Consider the following 17,768-nt stretch of genomic DNA (forward strand, 5'->3'; position numbering starts at 1 on the left):
CTGACTACTATTGCTTTGTAATCAGGAAGCATGATGCCTCCTACTTGGTCTTTTTTTCCCTCAGTTTTGGCTTTTGGGGTTCTTTTGTCAGTCCATATGACTTTTGGGATTTTTTTCCCTATTTTTGTAAAATAACATCATTGGAATCTCATTAGGGATTGCAATCTAGGTGGCATTGGGTAATTTATTATTTTTAATATTTATTTTTATTTATTTGTTCGGCTCTGCCAGGTCTTAGTAGCAGCATGCAGCATTTTCGATCTTTGTTATGGCATTCGGCGTCTTTAGCTGTGGCGTGTGAACTCTTAGTTGCGGCATGTGAAATCTAGTTCCCCAACCAGAGATCAAACCCAGGTCCCCAGCATTGACAGCGTGGAATCTTAACCACTGGAACACCAGGGAAATCCTGGGGATACATTTTTAATATTGTGTATCCAATGACAAATTTTCGTAGTTATGGTCTTTATTTTTTTGTTACAAAGCATTTAGTTTCTGGCATATTATAAGAATTGACATTTCAAAATTAAATTACTCCATGGAACTTTTCTGGTGGTTCACTGGTTAAGAATCTGCCTGCCAATACAGAGGAAAAGGGTTTGGGGCAACTAGGCCCATGCACCACAACTACTGAACCTGAGCTGTAGGGCCCCAGAACCACACCTACTGATGCCCGCACGCCCTGGAGCTCATGCTGCACAACGAGAAGCCTGCCCACAGCAACTAGAGGGCAGCCCCCGCTCACCACAAGTAGAGAACGCCTTCACACAGTGGTGAAAACCCGGAGCAGCTATAAATAGGGAAACCCAAACCTATAATGCACCGTTGGAATTTTTATTTCCCAAAAATGGAGACCCTAAAAAGCTCTTATAAAACCATTCAAATACAGAATACCTCTGAATAATTTCTCCCTCTAATCTTTGATAATTTTCTTCTCCATACCTAACTCAATAGCGGTTTTTTGTTTTACTCTTTTAAGTAATTCCATTTTGAGTCTTTCTAAAGCACTCAACTATTTGTTTTCCAAAGATATTTTCTTTTTACACTTGATTTCAAAAGTTCATAGACAACTATATCATATCATTATAACAACATTTTAAGTGTTATAAACTGAGAAACCGAACTCAAGTTGGTGAGAACGGAAGCACGTGCTCTGGAGAGAGTACTGAAAGCAAACCAGCAGAATAAGATTCTTTCAGATTTCGATTAACTAACATAGGGCTGAGAGGATATCCTTTCAAAATGTAGTAATTGAAACTGACTCTCAATTTGGTGATTAGATGGATATCGGTAATTGTTTTAGACATATCTGAATCAATAGGAGTGTTAGTTGTTCAGTTGCTAAGTCATATCTGACTGTGACCCCGTGAACTGCAGCAGTTTCCAAACTTTTTGATAATTAAAATATTGGGGGGGGGGTTTCATATTGCATGGTCCTACATATATGACATTCTGGAAGAGGCAGCATTATAGGAAAAGAAAAAAGGATTTGTGATAGCCAAGAATTGAGGGAGGGTGAGGCTGCACGTGGGAATTTTTAGATGATGAAAGTATTCTGTACAGTACTGTGGTTGTGGATACATGATTCTAGATATTTGTCAAGACCTCTACGGTAGTACACAAAGACTGAAGTTTCACTATGTGCATATTTTACTCCCCAAATCTCAACTAGGATATCGGGGAGGGGGGTGTCTCAGGATGGAGTGAGGACTAGGATATATAAATCTAACTGTATTATAGATGAATGACATAAACTCCCAGAGAGAGAGAGGAAAAAGGGAAATGATGTAAGTAACTTCGGAAAATTGTTTTGTGTAGTGTAAATATCTTAGTCTGTTTTGGCTGCTATAACAGAATACCATAGACTGGGGGGCTAATAAACAACAGAAATTTATTTTTCACAGTTCTGCAGGCTGGAAATCCAAAAACAAGGCATTCAGTGTCTGGTGGGGGCTAGCTTCCTGTTTCACAGATGGCTATTTTTTCACTGTATCATCACACGGTGGAAGGGGTAAAGGAACTCTTTGGAAAGAGTGGAATAAAGGAATAGATGTTGGGTCTGAAAAAGGGAAAAAATATTCCCAAACAAGGCAACAAATTCAGCTGAAGCTGTGAACTTTTATTTCTTGGAAAGGAAGTATTCCAAGCCAAAGCTTCATGTGTGAAAGACTGCCCTTCCCAACAAGAAGTAATTAAGGTTAAATGAAGTCATAAGAGTGGGGCCCTAACCTGAACAGAATGGTGTCTTTATAAGAGGCTGCTGCTGCTGCTAAGTCGCTTCAGTCGTGTCCGACTCTGCAACCCCATAGACAGCAGCCCACTAGGCTCCTCTGCCCCTGGGATTCTCCAGGCAAGAACACTGGAGCGGGTTGCCATTTCCTTCTCCAATGCATGAAAGTGAAAAGTGAAAGTGAAGTCGCTCAGTCGTGTCCGACTCTAGCGACCCCATGGACTGCAGCCTACCAGGCTCCTCTGTCCATGGGATTTTCCAGGCAAGAGTACTGGAGTGGGGTGCCATTGCCTTCTCTGCTTTATAAGAGGAGACAGCAAAGAGTTCTCATTCTCTCCGCCATGTAAGGACACAGAAGGTGTTTATCGTGTTTATCTACAAGCCAGGAAGGGAACTCACCAGGAACTGAATCAGCTGCATCTTGAACTGGGGCTTCTAGCCTCCAGAACTGTGAGAAAATAAAATTCTGTTGTTTAGGCCACTCAGCCCATGGTATTTTATTAAGGCAGCCTTAGCAGATTAATACAGGTACCAAATACCTCTTCTAGTCTCCTACCCTTGGCAGCATCTTCTCACTGTTCATGGTGTTTTGGAATAGGGTGGATGGTATCCAACGTGACAGCAGTCACTTATTTTGAACAATGGCTTGGTGGCTCTTGATGCCCAAATTTCATGCACTTGTTCAAAAGGAGGAAGCACAGGAACTGAATCAGGAGCTGACATGGGCTCAGGAGGGCTTATGCTGCAAGTTTCTGACATTGCATTTCCGACTCTTTGTGACCCTGTGGGCTGTAGCCTGCCAGGATCCTCTTTCCATGGGGTTTTCCAGGCAGGAACACTGGAGTGGGTTGGCATGCCCTCCTCCAAGGGATCTCCCCTACCCAGGGATCGAATCTGCATCTCTTACATCTACCTGCACCGGCAGGCTAGTTCTTTACCACTAACACCATCTGGGAAGCCCCAGATTTGCTGGTGAATATCCCTCAAGTTAGCTGCATCAGAAACAGGCTTAATTTGCTTTTGTTTACCTAAATTTAGGCTCCACTCTTTGTTTTACTTAGAGAAATAAAGTTTAGTAACTTTAGCATCTAAACTGTTTCTGCAGGTAGGTCAGAAATGACTAGGTCCTTTGGTTTCGTATCAAAAACACAAACCTATGTTCTCTTTTTTTTCACAGCTCAAAGTTAGATTATCATAAATTCAACATTTTGAAATTCCTTATGCTAGGTCATAACCTGAGATTAGGGAATTCAAGAGGAAGAGATTTGGGATACTCTCCTAGGTACTTTTCATTTGTTTTCTCACTTATTTCTAAGAGCAGATAGTGTTATACCTAATTTACAGTTGAGGAAACAAACTCAGAGAAGTTAAGTAATTTGTCTGGCATGGCAATGCTAGTAAGAGACAAAGCTGTGAATTAGACTCATTCAGGCTAGGATCCAAAGTGCATGTTTTTTTTTGTACAGTGGGATTCTGCCTTACACCCAACTAAACGCAGAGTTCCAAAGAAGAGCAAAAAGAGACAAGAAGGCCTTCTTCAATGAACAATGTATAAAAATAGAGGGAAACAACAGAAGGGGAAAGACTAGAGATCTCTTCAGGAAAATTGGAAATATCAAGGGAAACTTTTGCCTAAAGATGGGCATAATGAAAGCCAGAAACGGTAGAGACCTTGTAGAAGCAGAAGAGATCAAAAAGAGATGGAAAGAAAACATGGAAGAATGGTACAGAAAAGATCTTAATGAACTGGATAACCACGATGATATAGTCAGTCACCCAGAGCCAGACATTCTAGAGTGTGAAGTCAAGTGGACCTTAGGAAGCATTGCTGTCAATAAAGCTAGTGGATGCAATGGAATTCCAGTAGAGTTATTCAAAACCCTAAAAGATGATGCTATCAGAGTGCTGCATTCAGTATGTCAGAAATTCTGGAAGACCCAGCAGTAGCCATAAGACTGGAAAACATCAATCCTCATCCCAATTCCCAAGAAGGGAAGCACTAAAGAATGTTCAAGCCAGCAGACAATTGCACTCATCTCCCATGCTAGTAAGGTCATGCTTAAAATCGTGCATGCTAGGCTTCAGCATTATGCGAACCAAGAACTTCCAGATATCCAAGCTGGGTTTAGAAAAGGCAGAGGAACCATAGATCAAATTGCCAACATTTGCTGGATCATAGAGCAAGGGAATTCCATAAAAAACATCTACCTATGTTTCATCGACTTCGCTAAAGCCTTTGACTGTGTGGATCATAACAAACTATGGAAAGCTCTTAAAAGAGATGGGAACACCAGACCATCTTACCTGTCTCCTGAAAAACCTGTGTGCTGGCCAAGAAGCAACAGTTAGAACCCTGTATGGAACAATTGATTGATTCGAGATTGAGAAAGGAGTGCAACAGGGCAACTGAACAACAACAGTTCAACAATTCTGCATTGGGAGTATGGTGACTTTCCGTCAGAGATCTTTTAAGAATCTAGAGGTGATGGACAGGCATCTCTGGTCCTTCCCACTCTTTTTTGTGTCTGTAATAACTGTAAAAAAAAACGTTGTTTTTAGTTGCTCAGTCGTGTCTCTTTGCGACCTCATGGACAGCAGCACTCCAGGCTTCCCTGCCCATTATCTCCTGGAATTGCTCAAACTCGTGTTCATTGAGTTGGTGATGCCATCCAACCATCTCATCCTCTGTCACCCCCTTCTCTTCCTGCCCTCAATCTTTCCCAGCATCCGGGTCTTCTTTTTTCAACAAGTTGGCTCTTTGTGTCAGGTGGCCAAAGTATTGGAGCTTCAGTTTCAGTACCAGTCCTTCCAATGGCTATTCAGGGTTGATTTCCTTTAGGATTGACTGGTTTTATCTCCTTGCTGTCCAAGGGACTCTCAAGAGTCTTCTCTAGCACCACAGTTTGAAAGCATCAATTCTGTGGTGCTCAGCCTTCTTTATGATTCAACTCTCACATCGGTACATGACTAGTGGAAAAACCAGAACTTTGACTATACAGACCTTTGTTGGCAAAGTGATGTTTCTGCTTTTTAATACGCTGTCTAGGTTTGTCATAGCTTTTCTTCCAAGGAGCAAGTGTCTTAATTTCATGGCTGTAGTCACTGTCCACAGTGATTTTGGAGCCCAAGAAAATAAAATCTGCCACTGTTTCCACATTTCCCCCATCTATTGGCCATGAAATGATGGGACTGGATGCCATGAACTTAGTTTTCTGACTGTTGAGGTTTAAGTCATCTTTTTCACTCTCCTCTTTCCCCTTCATCAAGAAGCTCTTTAGTGCCTCTTCGCTTTCTGCCATTAGGGTGGTGTCATCTGCATAGCTGAGGTTGTTAGCATTTCTCCCTACAATCTTGATTCCAGCTTGTGATTCATACAGCCTGGTATTTTGCATGATGTACCCTGCATTTAAGTTAAATAAGCAGGGTGACAATATATAGCTTTGAGGTACTCCTTTCCCTATTTTGACACAGTCCGTTTTTCCATGTCTGGTTCTCAGACTGTAAAATATAAGATAACTCAAACGCCTTGGGGTTATGAGTGCCTGTGTGATTGGGGGTTAATAAAGATCACTAAGGTGGTCCGAAACCATCTAGAAGTCAGTATGTCCTGTTTAAGTATTAATATTTGCCACTTGCCAGACAGCCAGACTGGGAAACATAGGTGTCAGGGAGTCCAAGTATGGAACACAGGACTTAATCAGAGCAGAAGTCTATCACATTGGGCTGCGGATCCTTAGGCACAGAGGAAACAGAAATCACCTTTTATGAGTAGGAAAGGCTGATCCTCGAGAAAGAAGAATGAAATGGTTACTCCAGAAGAGGTTACCTCATGTAGAACCTCCTTTTATTTCAGTCATATGGGTCACTCATGCATACAGGCCTGCTTTGAAAACTTCTGAATCAGCACATAGAGTCCATTGTGGTCAGTAAATATCAAATATTTTGACCTTGAGACCACAGTCTGGGCAGTCTGCTTTTGGAGCCTGCCTTTTGCTGGGATGAACTGGGTTAACACCACAGCCCTGTGCTTCTAGCCCTGAGGAATACAGCGCAGCCCCGCCATCCCTTCAGCTTTCTTGAGCAATTGCTTCTGTCTTCGAAGTACTCCTTTCAGTTCCTGAATTTCACATAGTTGCTGCGGACGTTTTATGGCTTAGAAGAAAGTCCAAAATAGGATTAAGTGGTTTTTCGGTGGTGGTGGTGGTGGTGGTTAGTATTCAGGCCTTTTTGCTAGGTCACGTACAAGGAGAATAAAAGCAACGGGGTTGTTTTCAAGGATAAGAAAATACGTCCAAGTAAGGAAAGATTCAAGGACCAGCCTGTTCTGTGCTCGAGCTTGGCAGACCCATACAGGGAACAAAACATTGCGCCACTGAGAGGAAAGACGGCCCAAGTAGGGGCATCTCCAGTTGTTCCCTGGGACACTCTGATGTCCGAAGGCGACAGGAGCCGGGTCCCGATAGTGGGCAGAGCTCAGATCAAAGGCGACAGCAGCAGGACGCCCTCGCGAGGGAGAAAAGTTGCACGGAGCTCCGCGGGGGTCAACTCTGCGTCCCGGCTCTGGGCAAAGCTTAGCGCTCCAAGGCCGCGGCTGTCAGTCTGCACTCTCGGCCCCGCCCCTCCCAGAGCTGGACCAATCGCAGCCGGGGGTCGGGGGTGAGGCGACGCAGCGGAGCCAGGAAGCCAGGGCCGGGCGGCCTGGTGCTGCGGCTATTGTGCAGGTTGTCCCGGTCCCGGGCAGCTGGAGAGCGCACGGCGGGAGGCCAGACCTGGATGGAGGTGAGTGCGGGCCTGCGGCTTGTGCTCCAGCGCCGGGATGGGCCCCTGTCGCCCGAGCGAACCACTGCCTGGCTCCTCCCGGACGCCTCTCGGCTGCTAAGACCCTTTTCTCCGCGCTTTGGCTCCGGAGTTCCCGGCCCGATGCAGACGAGCTGCCGCCTCTGAGGTCATGGCTGGGGTACCTGAGCCTGGAACGCGAGCCTCCGGCTGAGTTGGAGCTGGTCCGGAGTAGCTCGAGCAGCAGCCGGTCCCGGGGCGGGGCAGGGCGCGAGCATCTCCATCCTCGGCTTTCTAGACTTGTCGCAATACCCGCGGGAGCAGCCGCAGCGCGGCGGAGCCCAGAGTTGGGGGCAGCTGAAGACCCTTCCCCCTGACACCTTTTCTGAGGGAGTACCGAACACTTGGAGACGGCTCCCTCCTCAGCCCCTAACTCCAGTCTCATCGCTGCTTTGAGCCCACCCTTTTGGCTGGGTGTCCTCTCAGGCGTTGGATTGTTCTGGTTTTACTGTCGTTTTGGGACATCAGATTTAGGTCGCTTGGGTAGAGTGTGACTTTTACAAGGTGAGATGTGGAGACTCAGCCTGGCCTGTCGCTCGTCTCCACTTGATCAAAGACCACTAGGGTGGTGGTAAGAGGGATTCTCAGGCACGATTTATACAAAATTTATCATTGTAAAATTTCCCTTGTTTTCATTATTTACCCTAGGGGAGGATTGTTGCCGCATTTTCTAAAAATAGAGGCGATGGGTGCCGCTCCTTACTGTGGTTAATTATCTGTTGGAACATCAGCGTGTGTTTGAAGCTGGCGGCACTCCCAGACCGTGATAATCAATTGTCTCACAGAGTAAAACACCACAATGTTCCTCCATAGCGTTTGGGCTCCGCTTTCCTTTGACTGTGTTTAATACGTTCTTTGTGCCTGTTATCCTCACAGTCTCTCTGGGCCTGATACAGTGCTATTAATTTGTTTCTGAGAAAGGAAACGAAGGGACATATCACTGAAGTAGGGTTGGCTCTCCCCATTGCCCCAGAATCGAATTGTCCTGGAGGGACGATGTAAGTTACAATGGAAACATCATTTCAGAAAGGCCATCCCTGACCAATTTGTACAAATGGCACCCTCTGGCCACTCTGTACCAGTGGTTCCCCTACTTGGCTGTGTATTATAATTATCTGCAGACCCTAAATAAAAAGCTGTTTCTCTGGCTCTACTCCCATGGATTCTGATCCAGTTGATGGGGTGTTGTGCAGGCATTGGTATTTGTATAAGCTTCCAGATGATATTAATGGGCATGCGAGATTAAGGACTACCATGTTTTAATAGCGCATTAAAAACATGCCCTATTTTCTTCTTACAGCATATATAGCTTTGTGACTTATTTGATTTGTGTACTTCTCTGTCCTGTGTTTACCCCCATCGCGGCCACCCTACCATCGGAGGCGGTGGGGGAGGGGGGGATTATGAAAGCATTAGTGCTGCTTTAAAAGGAGAAGAGAAGGCCTAGGTGAATCAGCATCTTGGGCATGTGAGGTGGGGGTACATGAAAGAGAAGGGGGTCTGTGGAATTAAATCAGGAAGCAAGTCCTGCAGATGTCTGTCCTTGTGCAGACTTCTGTCCCTGCTTCATTTTTGTTCAAGGATGATCTCATGTGGTCTTGGATGAGTCTCCAGTTTTTTCTCTAGATGGTGCCCTGTTAACTTTCAAAGTCTTACTCAGTACCCTATGAAATACAGCTGTTCTTTGGAGAGTTTGAGCTAGGAGAATTCAATTATAGGTATATTCTGTGTAAATTGTCTTTTGTATGGGTGTCCTTGCATTCCAAATTCTAATTCCAGATACTTGCTCTGATAAATACATTTATGTGACTAGCGGGTCAGAGTATTTAGGATGAGGACTGTCCCAGAAACTAGATGTGTGGTTGTTCAATAATATACTGTTTTTGTGAAATGGTTGTCTAAGAACATTCGCCCAGTGTGGAGTTGCTGCCTCATTTTCTTTTTAGTACCAAACTCAGGTATTTCATTTGTGTGACTGACGATTGCAATTCCAAGTAAGATGGGAGTAGAAAGTCAGATGTCATTGTTGTTCAGTTGCCAAGTCATGTCTGACTCTGGGACCCATGAACTGCTGCATGCCAGGCTTCCCTGTCCTTCACCATTTCTTGGAGCTTGCTCAGACCCATGTCCTTTGAGTCGGTGATGCCATCCAACCATCTCCTCCTCTGTCATTCCCTTCTCCTCCTGCCTTCATTTTTTCCCAGCATCAAGGTCTTTTCTAATGAGTCAGCTTTTCCCATCAGGTGGCCAGATTACTGGAGCTTCAGCTTCAGCATCAGTCCTTTCAATGACTATTCAGGGTTGATTTCCTTCAAACCTGATCAAAACTGGTTTGATCTCCTTGCAGTCCAAGGGACTCTCAAGAATCTTTTCCAGCACCACAGTTTGAAAGCATCAATTCTTTGGTGCTCTGCCTTCTTTATGGTCTAACTCTCACATACATAAATGACTACTGCAAAGACCATGCTGCTGCTACTGCTGCTGCTGCTGCTAAATCACTTCAGTCGTGTCCTACTCTGTGCGATCCTATAGACAGCAGCCCACCAGGCTCCTCTGTCCCTGGGATTCTCCAGGCAAGAATACTGGAGTGGATTGCCATTTCCTTCTCCAATGCATGCATACATGCAAAGTCGCTTCAGTCGTGTCCGACTCTGGCGACACCATGGGCAGTAGCCCACCAGGTTCCTCTGTCCACGGGATTGTCTAGGCAAGAATACTGAAGTGGGTTGCCATTTCCTTCTCCCGGAAAGACATAGCCATGACTGTATGGACCTTTGTTGGTAAAGTAATGTCTCTGATTTTTAATACACTGTCTAGGTTTGTCATAGCTTTCCTTGCAAGAAGCAATCGTCTTCTAAATTCTTGGCTGTAGTCACCATCTGCAACAATTTTAGAGCCCAAGGAGAGGAAATCTGTTACTGCTTCCACCTTTTCTCCTTCTACTTGCCATGAAGTGATGGGGCCAGATACTGTGACCTTGATTTTTTTAATATTGAGTTTTAAGCCAGCTTTTCATTACGTTGGGCTTCCTTTGTGACTCAGCTGGTAAAGAATCTGCCTGCAGTGCAGGAGACCTGGGTTTGATCTCTGGGTTGGGAAGATCCCCTGGAGAAGGGAAAGGCTACCCACTCCAGTATTCTGGCCTGGAGAATTCCATGGACAGTCCATGCGGTTGCAAAGAGTCAGACACGACTGAGCGACTTTGACTTTCACTTGTTAGGTATCTGACTTCCTAAAGCAGAAGTGGAAGGAAGTCCAATACCTTGGACTAATGGCAGTCGGTATAGGTTTGCCACAGGTCATAAGGAATTTAGTTTGGCACGTAAACAGTCTTAATCAAAATTTGACAAAACAGACCCAGCAGATCATGGATTTTACTTTTTGCTTGTTCTTTGAACATAAATATGAAGCATGAGTAAGTGTGTTCTAACCAAAGTGCTGACGTTGAGAGTCCTCATGGAGTGATCACAACTTTTAGATGTGTCCAGTACCTCTAGCTTTCTCTAGTGGTAGGATGGAGCATTGAAGTGCATGATTATTCTAATCTTTAAGAAAAATAAGGACCTGCTGTATAGCACAGGGAACTCAGTACTCTGTAATGAGTAAAGCCTATATGGGAATGTAAAGCCTATATGTAATGTAAAGCCTTTATGGGAAAAGAATCTTAAAAGGGGTGGGGGTATGTATATGTATAACTGATTCACTTTGCTGTATACCCAAAACTAACATCACATGGTAGATCAACTATACTTCAATAAAATTAAAAAAAACACAAAAACATATGAAGGTTTTATCTGTGGTTTATATTTTTTCCAATTATATTGCTATTTATAAGGTTTTGACCTTCAGCTCAGATCTGAGAGTAATTTTCTCTGTGTAAGTTTGTGATTATAAATAGCCAGGTCTTTTTTTTTTTTTTTTTTAGTGCTAGGAAAGGAAATGTTCCTATCCTTATTCTACCCACTACTTTGTCCTGAAATCTTTGTACATCTCTTGCTTTAAAATTGTATTCTTGATTTCAAATATATTTTCCTTTACTTCATTTTCAGTATCTTTAACGTGTGTTTCATGTACTTGTCTCTGTTGCAGCAGGAAGAATGGTATACAAATGAAAAACCTCAATATGTGCTTCAAATGTGACAAGAAAAGAATAAGGGCTATCATGATTGAGTTCAGACTTTATACTGAAGGTGAGTAAACCCTAGTTTCTTAGTTTCAAAAAGTAGCTCTTCTTGGGAACTGGAAATTTCCAGAAAAAGAAAAAAGGTAAATTAAACTCAATTATATATTTTTATTTTGGATTTGATCTTGGAAACTTTTTAGAGTCATTCCTATGTAACACTTTTTCTTACTCAATTCTAAGGCAATTTGAGATACCAAATAATATTTTCCTGCTCTCTTTGCAAATAGATTTCTTGTTATAATGCCTAGGTTTTATATTTGTAGGAAAACCCCAAAAATCTGTTAGAGATTTCTTTTTTCACTTTGGAATCTTTCATTTTAAATTTGTTTTCTTGTATCTGATTTAATGCCTTATTTCTCCTATGGCTCCTTTTTAATTATTACTTTTAGAAACCAGCTTAATTCTTTATATTTGTGACTTATATTTCCTGGTGGAGATGAAGGAGAAAAACAAAACCTGCCCAAAGATGACAACTATCAACATTTTAGTATATGTCTTTTTAAAGAGAGGTCTGGCTAGTACACCTCAGGCTATAGGTGTACAAATGGATCTTTCAGTCTCAGCATTCCACCTACTTGTAGCAGGAAGTAGGTCTTTTCCAGGCGTGACCCTCCATGAGGATTTTCATCAGAAGTCCCTGCCTGTGAGGGGCTTCTTGCATATTTGCATTGCTGCCTATAAGGCCTTTTGTTCCTTTAGCTCCGAGGTCTCCAGGCCTCACCGTCCTTCTGCACCATTGCTGTGCTGCTTCTGACCAGCTTGAGCCATACTGACATCCTCTGGACTCCTGGCCTTCGTGCAGTACATAGACCACAGCTGCAGTGGTACAGCTGAGCTTCTGTGCAGTATCATGTTTGGTCTTCTCCCTCTGGCCATCAGGGAAACCTATGGTTCTTAAGGCCAACTCCTTGAGAAGGGTTTCTGCAGAGGAGCAGTTGGGGCCCTGGTGACAGAGTTATTTCCTTTATTTCACAGTCATTTCCTTCCTAGAATTTGCAGGCATTTCAGGGTGGGTAGGTAGCTGAGTCTTGGAGAGGGGCCGGTGTTTTGGGGCCATGAAATGGTTAAGTGCAGTCTTTCATATTACCTGGCGTCTCTGTGGAGGTGGCCAGGTACCGGGGTCCAGCCCCAGTGGATCCAGGAAACTCGAAGCGGGGACGGCGTCAGCAACCAGGATACAATAGAATTAAAGATATAAAGAGTGGTTAAATAAGGATAGCTCAGTAGGAAAATTCAGTGGAGAAAAGAGGCTGAATAACTTGGTTTACGTGGAAAGCCAGTAAAATTCCAAGACAAGGAATTTGCGTCACCTATGTAGGCCACAGGCGTCCTCCCGTTCTCCCGAAGGAGAGGAGACACTAAGGCCTCCCCAGTCAGATCTTAGAAGCCCAGGCATAATTAGTAGGCTTGACGAGCCTCCACACTACAGATGGGAATTCAGCCAGAAGGTGAGAGAAAGAACAACATGGGGAGACCAAGCTTCAGTGAACAAGGCCCGCACTTTATTTTCCAAAGTAGTTTTTATACCTTAAGTTGTGCATAGAGGATAATGGGGGAAGGTCAGCAGTCCTTGATCCTTATCGAAGCCAGGCTTTCAAACTTATCATATGCAAAAGTTTAGATGATCTACATCATCTTCTGGCCAGGGGGCCTGTTAACATTTTATGACCCTTTCTTCAGAAAACTTATTTTTCTCTAAAGGTGATTATTCTAAAGTCAAGCGCCACCCTCCAAAAGCATTAGATAAAGTTGCATTCCTATAGGGCAAAGGTGTGGTGGGCTATAACAAGAAAAGAATTAACTCAAGGGTCCAAGGTTACAAACAGTAAAGCTACTACTTATATTCCTATACACCGATTATATTAATCAATACACTCCCAGAGACACAGTAGGTAAGGGATATGGAAACTTAGCAGCAAACATTGGCCCAAGAAGTGAAAAACCCTTCATCAATACAATTTCTAATCAATCTTTAACTGCTCAAAGGAATCTGTATTTAGACAGTTTAGAACTTCTCATGCCTCTCATGGTTGGGAGGCTGTGAACAATCACATGTGGCCAGAAGAACCTGTTCAGGCAGGCTAGAGGACTTCCAAAGGAGTTTGTAGGTTGAAACACTCTTGTCACGCCCAAGAACTTTATTAACTGGAGCTGTAAGTTAACTCTTTTTCAGAGAGAGGTGGTGGGGGACAGCCCCCCATAAAGTCAGAGGTGTAGGTGAGAGCACAAAGCAGTAAAGTAGGCAGACTCTGGTTTTGGGGGTAGGTGCTCGAGAATTTCCAGGGGGACTCCTGAGGCTCGATCCCGCCTTTGCGTATGCCGAGCCTCCTTCCTCATGACCTTTGCCACTGTCTGAGTTCCTCACGCTGGCTCCCGGCAGCCAGGAGTGCGAGATTTCTTTCTCTTTAATATAGGAGGGAAATACCTTTTACCTACTATGAGTGTAAGCTTTGCCAGGAGGATTTCTGGCACTTAGTACAGTGTGCAATACAGAGTTGTTGTTTAGTTGCTCAGTTGTGTCTGACTCTTTGTGACCTCATGGCCTGTAGCCACCAGGTTCCTCTGTCCATGGGATTTCCCAGGCAAGAAAACTGGAGTGGGTTGCCATTTCCTTCTCTAGGTGATCTTCCTGACCCATGGATCAAACCCGTGACTCCTGCATTGGCAGGTGGATTCTTTACCACTGAGCTACCAGGGAAGCCCCAGGCCTCCGTAATTATTCATTGTGTGGATTGTTGAATCAACATATATCATGCAAAGAGCTGAGTACTGGGAAGGAATCCAAAAGTATGGTACATTGTTATCTTTAAGTTGCTTTTTTTTTTGATATATAGTTTGTTTTTTTTTTTTCAATATAATCTTTATTGGTATAGTTGGGGAGACTAGAAATACATACAAATATAGAGATCAGCTGAGAAGTGGAAAAAGTAAGTGCTGTGGGAATTCTCAGGATGGAAAGCATATTGGAATAGCTTAGCCTCATTTCCTTTATGACGCTGGGGTGAGGAAGGGTTGTTGTCTGTCCTTGTGGTGTGGGAATGGGAACAGATTAGATCAAAGGAGTAGGGGAGTGAGGGAAGAGGGGGCTTGCCAGGTCCAACACAAAAGGGGGGAGTGTTGGTGCAGCTGAGGTATCCTGAGGCCCTCTGCACTGAGATTATGCACCCTCTTCACCTTGACCTCTCTACCCCGCTTTCCATGGAAATCGTCACTAGGAACAAAATACTACCATCTTCACTGCTTACCTATATCATAATAGCAACTGGGGAGAGTATTTTAAAAATGATTACATGGAAGAATAGTAAGGAGCAGCCTACTCTCAAGTCCTCTGCCTTCAGCAGGTGTGATGAAGGATTAGGGTGACCTGTTACTCCTCAGGCTTAGCTTTCATCTCCTGCATCTTTAGGGCAGGTGTCTTTCCTCTTGTGCCTTGTTACTCAACTGAGGGGGCATCAGGGCTGCCTGTGGGGTAGGAGAGCCAGAAATCCAAAGGGTGTTTGCTGTCTCTTGACATACAGAGGGATGGCATTCCTGTTTTCCAGAGGTTATCAGAATGGTTTGCACCTAATCCCAAAACTCCTTATAAAATCACAGGTTTTCCTCTTGTTGTTGTTGATTCATTAAGTTATGTCCAACTCTTTGCAACCTCATGAACTATAGCCTACCAGGCTCCTCTGTCTATGGAATTTCCCAGACAAAGAACACTGGAGTGGGTTGCTATTTCCTTCTCCAGGGTATCTTCCCAACCCAGGGATTGAACCCAGGTCTCCTGCATTAGCAGACATATTCTTTACCACTGAGCCACGAGGGAAGCCCATAATTACCCTAGTAATCTTGAGAGTCCCTTGGCCTGCAAAAAGATCCAACAAGTCCATCTTAAAAGAGATCAGTCCTGGGTGTTCATTGGTAGGACTGATGTTGAAGCTGAAACTCCAATACTTTGGCCACCTGATGTGAAGAGCTGACCCATTAGAAAAGACCCTAATGCTGGGAAAGATTGAGGGCAGGAGGAGAAGGGGATGACAGAGGATGAGATGGTTGGATGGCATCACCGACTCAATGGATGTGGGTTTGGGTGGACTCCAGGAGTTGGTGATGGACAGGGAGGCCTGGCGAGCTGCAGTTCATGAGGTAGCAAAGAGTCAGACACGACTGAGCGACTGAACTGAACTGAATGTAATAAAATTTAAACTGTAAAGGAAGGGAAGTTATTTATTTAGACCTCTTTAGAAAATTAACACGTGAATTTTGTAATTTCTAAGAATCTGAAGATGTTCTTCTTTGCTCTCTTAAAAGTTAAAACATAAATAGGAAGCAGGAGAGGTGTCTCTATTTACATGAAAACCTGGAGCTGGGTTTGAGTAAATTGTCCAAATGTGGAGTAGTTCCTACTGTGCTCTGGCTGTTTGCTTTCTCTTATGACTCTGGGCCTTGGATAAGGTTAAGGAAGAGGAAATACAGTGTTTTTCGTTTTACTCCACCCTAAGCTGTCATAATTGGTGATCTGTTTGCTCATCTCTCCTCTTTGAAGGAATCCTTTGGAGAAAAATGTGCTTTTTAAATCCATACCAGTTGCTCTTCTATACAAAGAACTCTTAATGAAACTAAACAGAATAGAAGAAGATCAAACTGAAAGCTCATCTGCATCTCAGAAAAGCATAGACATGGAGTTTTTAAAATTTTTTATTGAAGGATAATTGCTTTACAGAATTTTGTTGTTTTCTGTCAAACCTCAACATGAATCAGCCATAGGTATACATATATGCCCTCTCTTTTGAACCTCCCTCCCATCTCTCTCCCCATCCCACCCCTCTAGGTTGATACAGAGGCCCTGTTTGAGTTTCCTGAGCAATACAGCAAATTCCTGTTGGCTATCTCATTTACATATGGTAATGTAAGTTTCCATGTTACTTTTTCCATACATCTCACCCTCCCCTCTCCCCATGTCCATAAGTCTATTCTCCATGTCTGTTTCTCCTTTGTTGCCCTGTAAATAAATTGTTCAGTACCATTTTTCTAGATTCCATATATATGCATTAGAATACGATATTTCTCTTTCTCTTTCTGACTGACTTCACTCTGTATAATAGGTTCTAGGTTCATCTACCTCATTAGAACTGACTCAAAGCTGTTCCTTTTTATGGCTGAGTAATATTCCATTGGCTGTGTATATGTACCATGACTACTTCATCCATTCATCTGTCAGTGGACATCTAGGTTGCTTCCATGTTCTAGCTATTGTAAATAGTGCTGCAGTGAACAATGGGATACATGTGTCTTTTTCAATTTTGGTTTCCTCAGGGTATAAGCCTAGGAGTGAAGTTGCTGGGTCATATGGTGGTTTTACTCCTAGTTTTTTAAGGAATCTCCATACCGTCTTCCATAGGGGCTGTACCAATTTACATTCCCACCATCAGTGCAAGAGGGTCCCCTTTTCTCCACACCCTCTCGAGCATTTATTGTTTGTAGACTTTTTGATGAGGGCCATTCTGACTGGTGTGAGGTGATATCTCATTGTAGTTTTGATTTGCATTTCTCTAATAACGAGCAATGTTGAGCATCTTTTCATGTGTTTGTTAGCCATCTGTAAAGACATGGAGTTTTGAGCAGTGAAAGGAGCCATGGGTCGGCCATGGGTGATCAAGACACAGCCAGACAATGTGGATCAACTTCGTCAAACTACGGCTGTTCTGCTGTCTGCTTGCAGTGTTGATGGTGGTGGTGCTGGTCGTCAACGTTACTCAGGTAGAGGTGAGTCCTCAGCATGCTTCTTCATAACTAAGGGAACCACATCAGGGGATTTGGGGCTAATGAGTCTGGAAAATATTGATCATCAGGAAACTAATCCTGGTCACAGTTCTTGTTTTCATTTATTCAGTAAGTATTTGAGTGCCTTCAATGGTTGTATACTGTGCTAGTCACCAAGGGTGCAGTGATTTCTTCACTCTGGAGCTCATATTCTAAATGTGCATGGGAGAAAATATGAGTTATAAGTAAGCATAAAATATAATAGTAAATGATAATTAGAAATTGTGAGAAGTATTGTAGAGAAAAGAAAGTGGGTTACTGTGTTGCTGTTCAGTTGCTCAGTCACGCCCCACTCTTTGTGACCCCACGGACTGCAGCATGCCAGGCTTCTCTGTCCTTCAGCATCTCCCAGAGCTTGCTTAAACTCATCTCCATTGTGTCATTGATGCCATCCAACCATCTCATCCTCTGTCATCCCCTTCTCCTCCTGCCTTCAATCTTTCCCAGCATCAAGGTCTTTTCTAATGAGTCGGTTCTTCACATCAGGTGGCCAAAGTATTGGAGCTTCAGCTTCAGCATCAGTCCTTGCAATGAATATTCAGGATTGATTTCCTTTAGGATTGACTGGTTTGATCTCCTTGCATCCAAGGGACTCTCAGTAGTCTTTTCCAACACTACAGTTCAGTAGCTTTAGAATGATGAAAGAAAGCCTTTCAAGGAGGGGACCTTTCATCTGACTCCTGGCAAAAAACTGAAGGAGATTTTCAGGGGATG

At 43.6% G+C, this 17,768-nt stretch overlaps 2 protein-coding genes across 4 annotated transcripts in view; one reads left to right on the top strand and one right to left on the bottom strand.

Annotated features, from left to right (window-relative positions):
- The window catches only part of RPL24 (ribosomal protein L24), a 47,708-nt gene extending 42,375 nt beyond the window's left edge, over nucleotides 1-5,333 (bottom strand). Inside the window, exon 1 of the mRNA XM_070792291.1 lies at nucleotides 5,314-5,333. Coding sequence (XP_070648392.1) covers nucleotides 5,314-5,318 — 5 coding nt within the window. The 5' untranslated portion in view covers nucleotides 5,319-5,333. The remainder of the gene's footprint in view (nucleotides 1-5,313) is intronic.
- Nucleotides 5,334-6,614: 1,281 nt separating this feature from the next.
- Nucleotides 6,615-17,768, top strand: part of NXPE3 (neurexophilin and PC-esterase domain family member 3) — a 55,412-nt gene continuing 44,258 nt past the window's right edge. Inside the window, exons 1-4 of one of the 3 annotated variants that reach the window (XM_019973720.2) lie at nucleotides 6,615-7,006; nucleotides 11,153-11,253; nucleotides 16,063-16,140; nucleotides 16,827-16,997. In XM_019973720.2, the coding sequence (XP_019829279.1) occupies nucleotides 16,905-16,997 (93 nt within the window). In that variant the 5' untranslated portion in view covers nucleotides 6,615-7,006; nucleotides 11,153-11,253; nucleotides 16,063-16,140; nucleotides 16,827-16,904. The remainder of the gene's footprint in view (nucleotides 7,007-11,152; nucleotides 11,254-16,062; nucleotides 16,141-16,826; nucleotides 16,998-17,768) is intronic. The other 2 variants (XM_019973802.2, XM_019973642.2) reach the window with 2 other exon arrangements.

This window comes from Bos indicus, chromosome 1 (assembly GCF_029378745.1).
Source record: "Bos indicus isolate NIAB-ARS_2022 breed Sahiwal x Tharparkar chromosome 1, NIAB-ARS_B.indTharparkar_mat_pri_1.0, whole genome shotgun sequence".
Lineage (NCBI taxonomy): Eukaryota > Metazoa > Chordata > Mammalia > Artiodactyla > Bovidae > Bos > Bos indicus.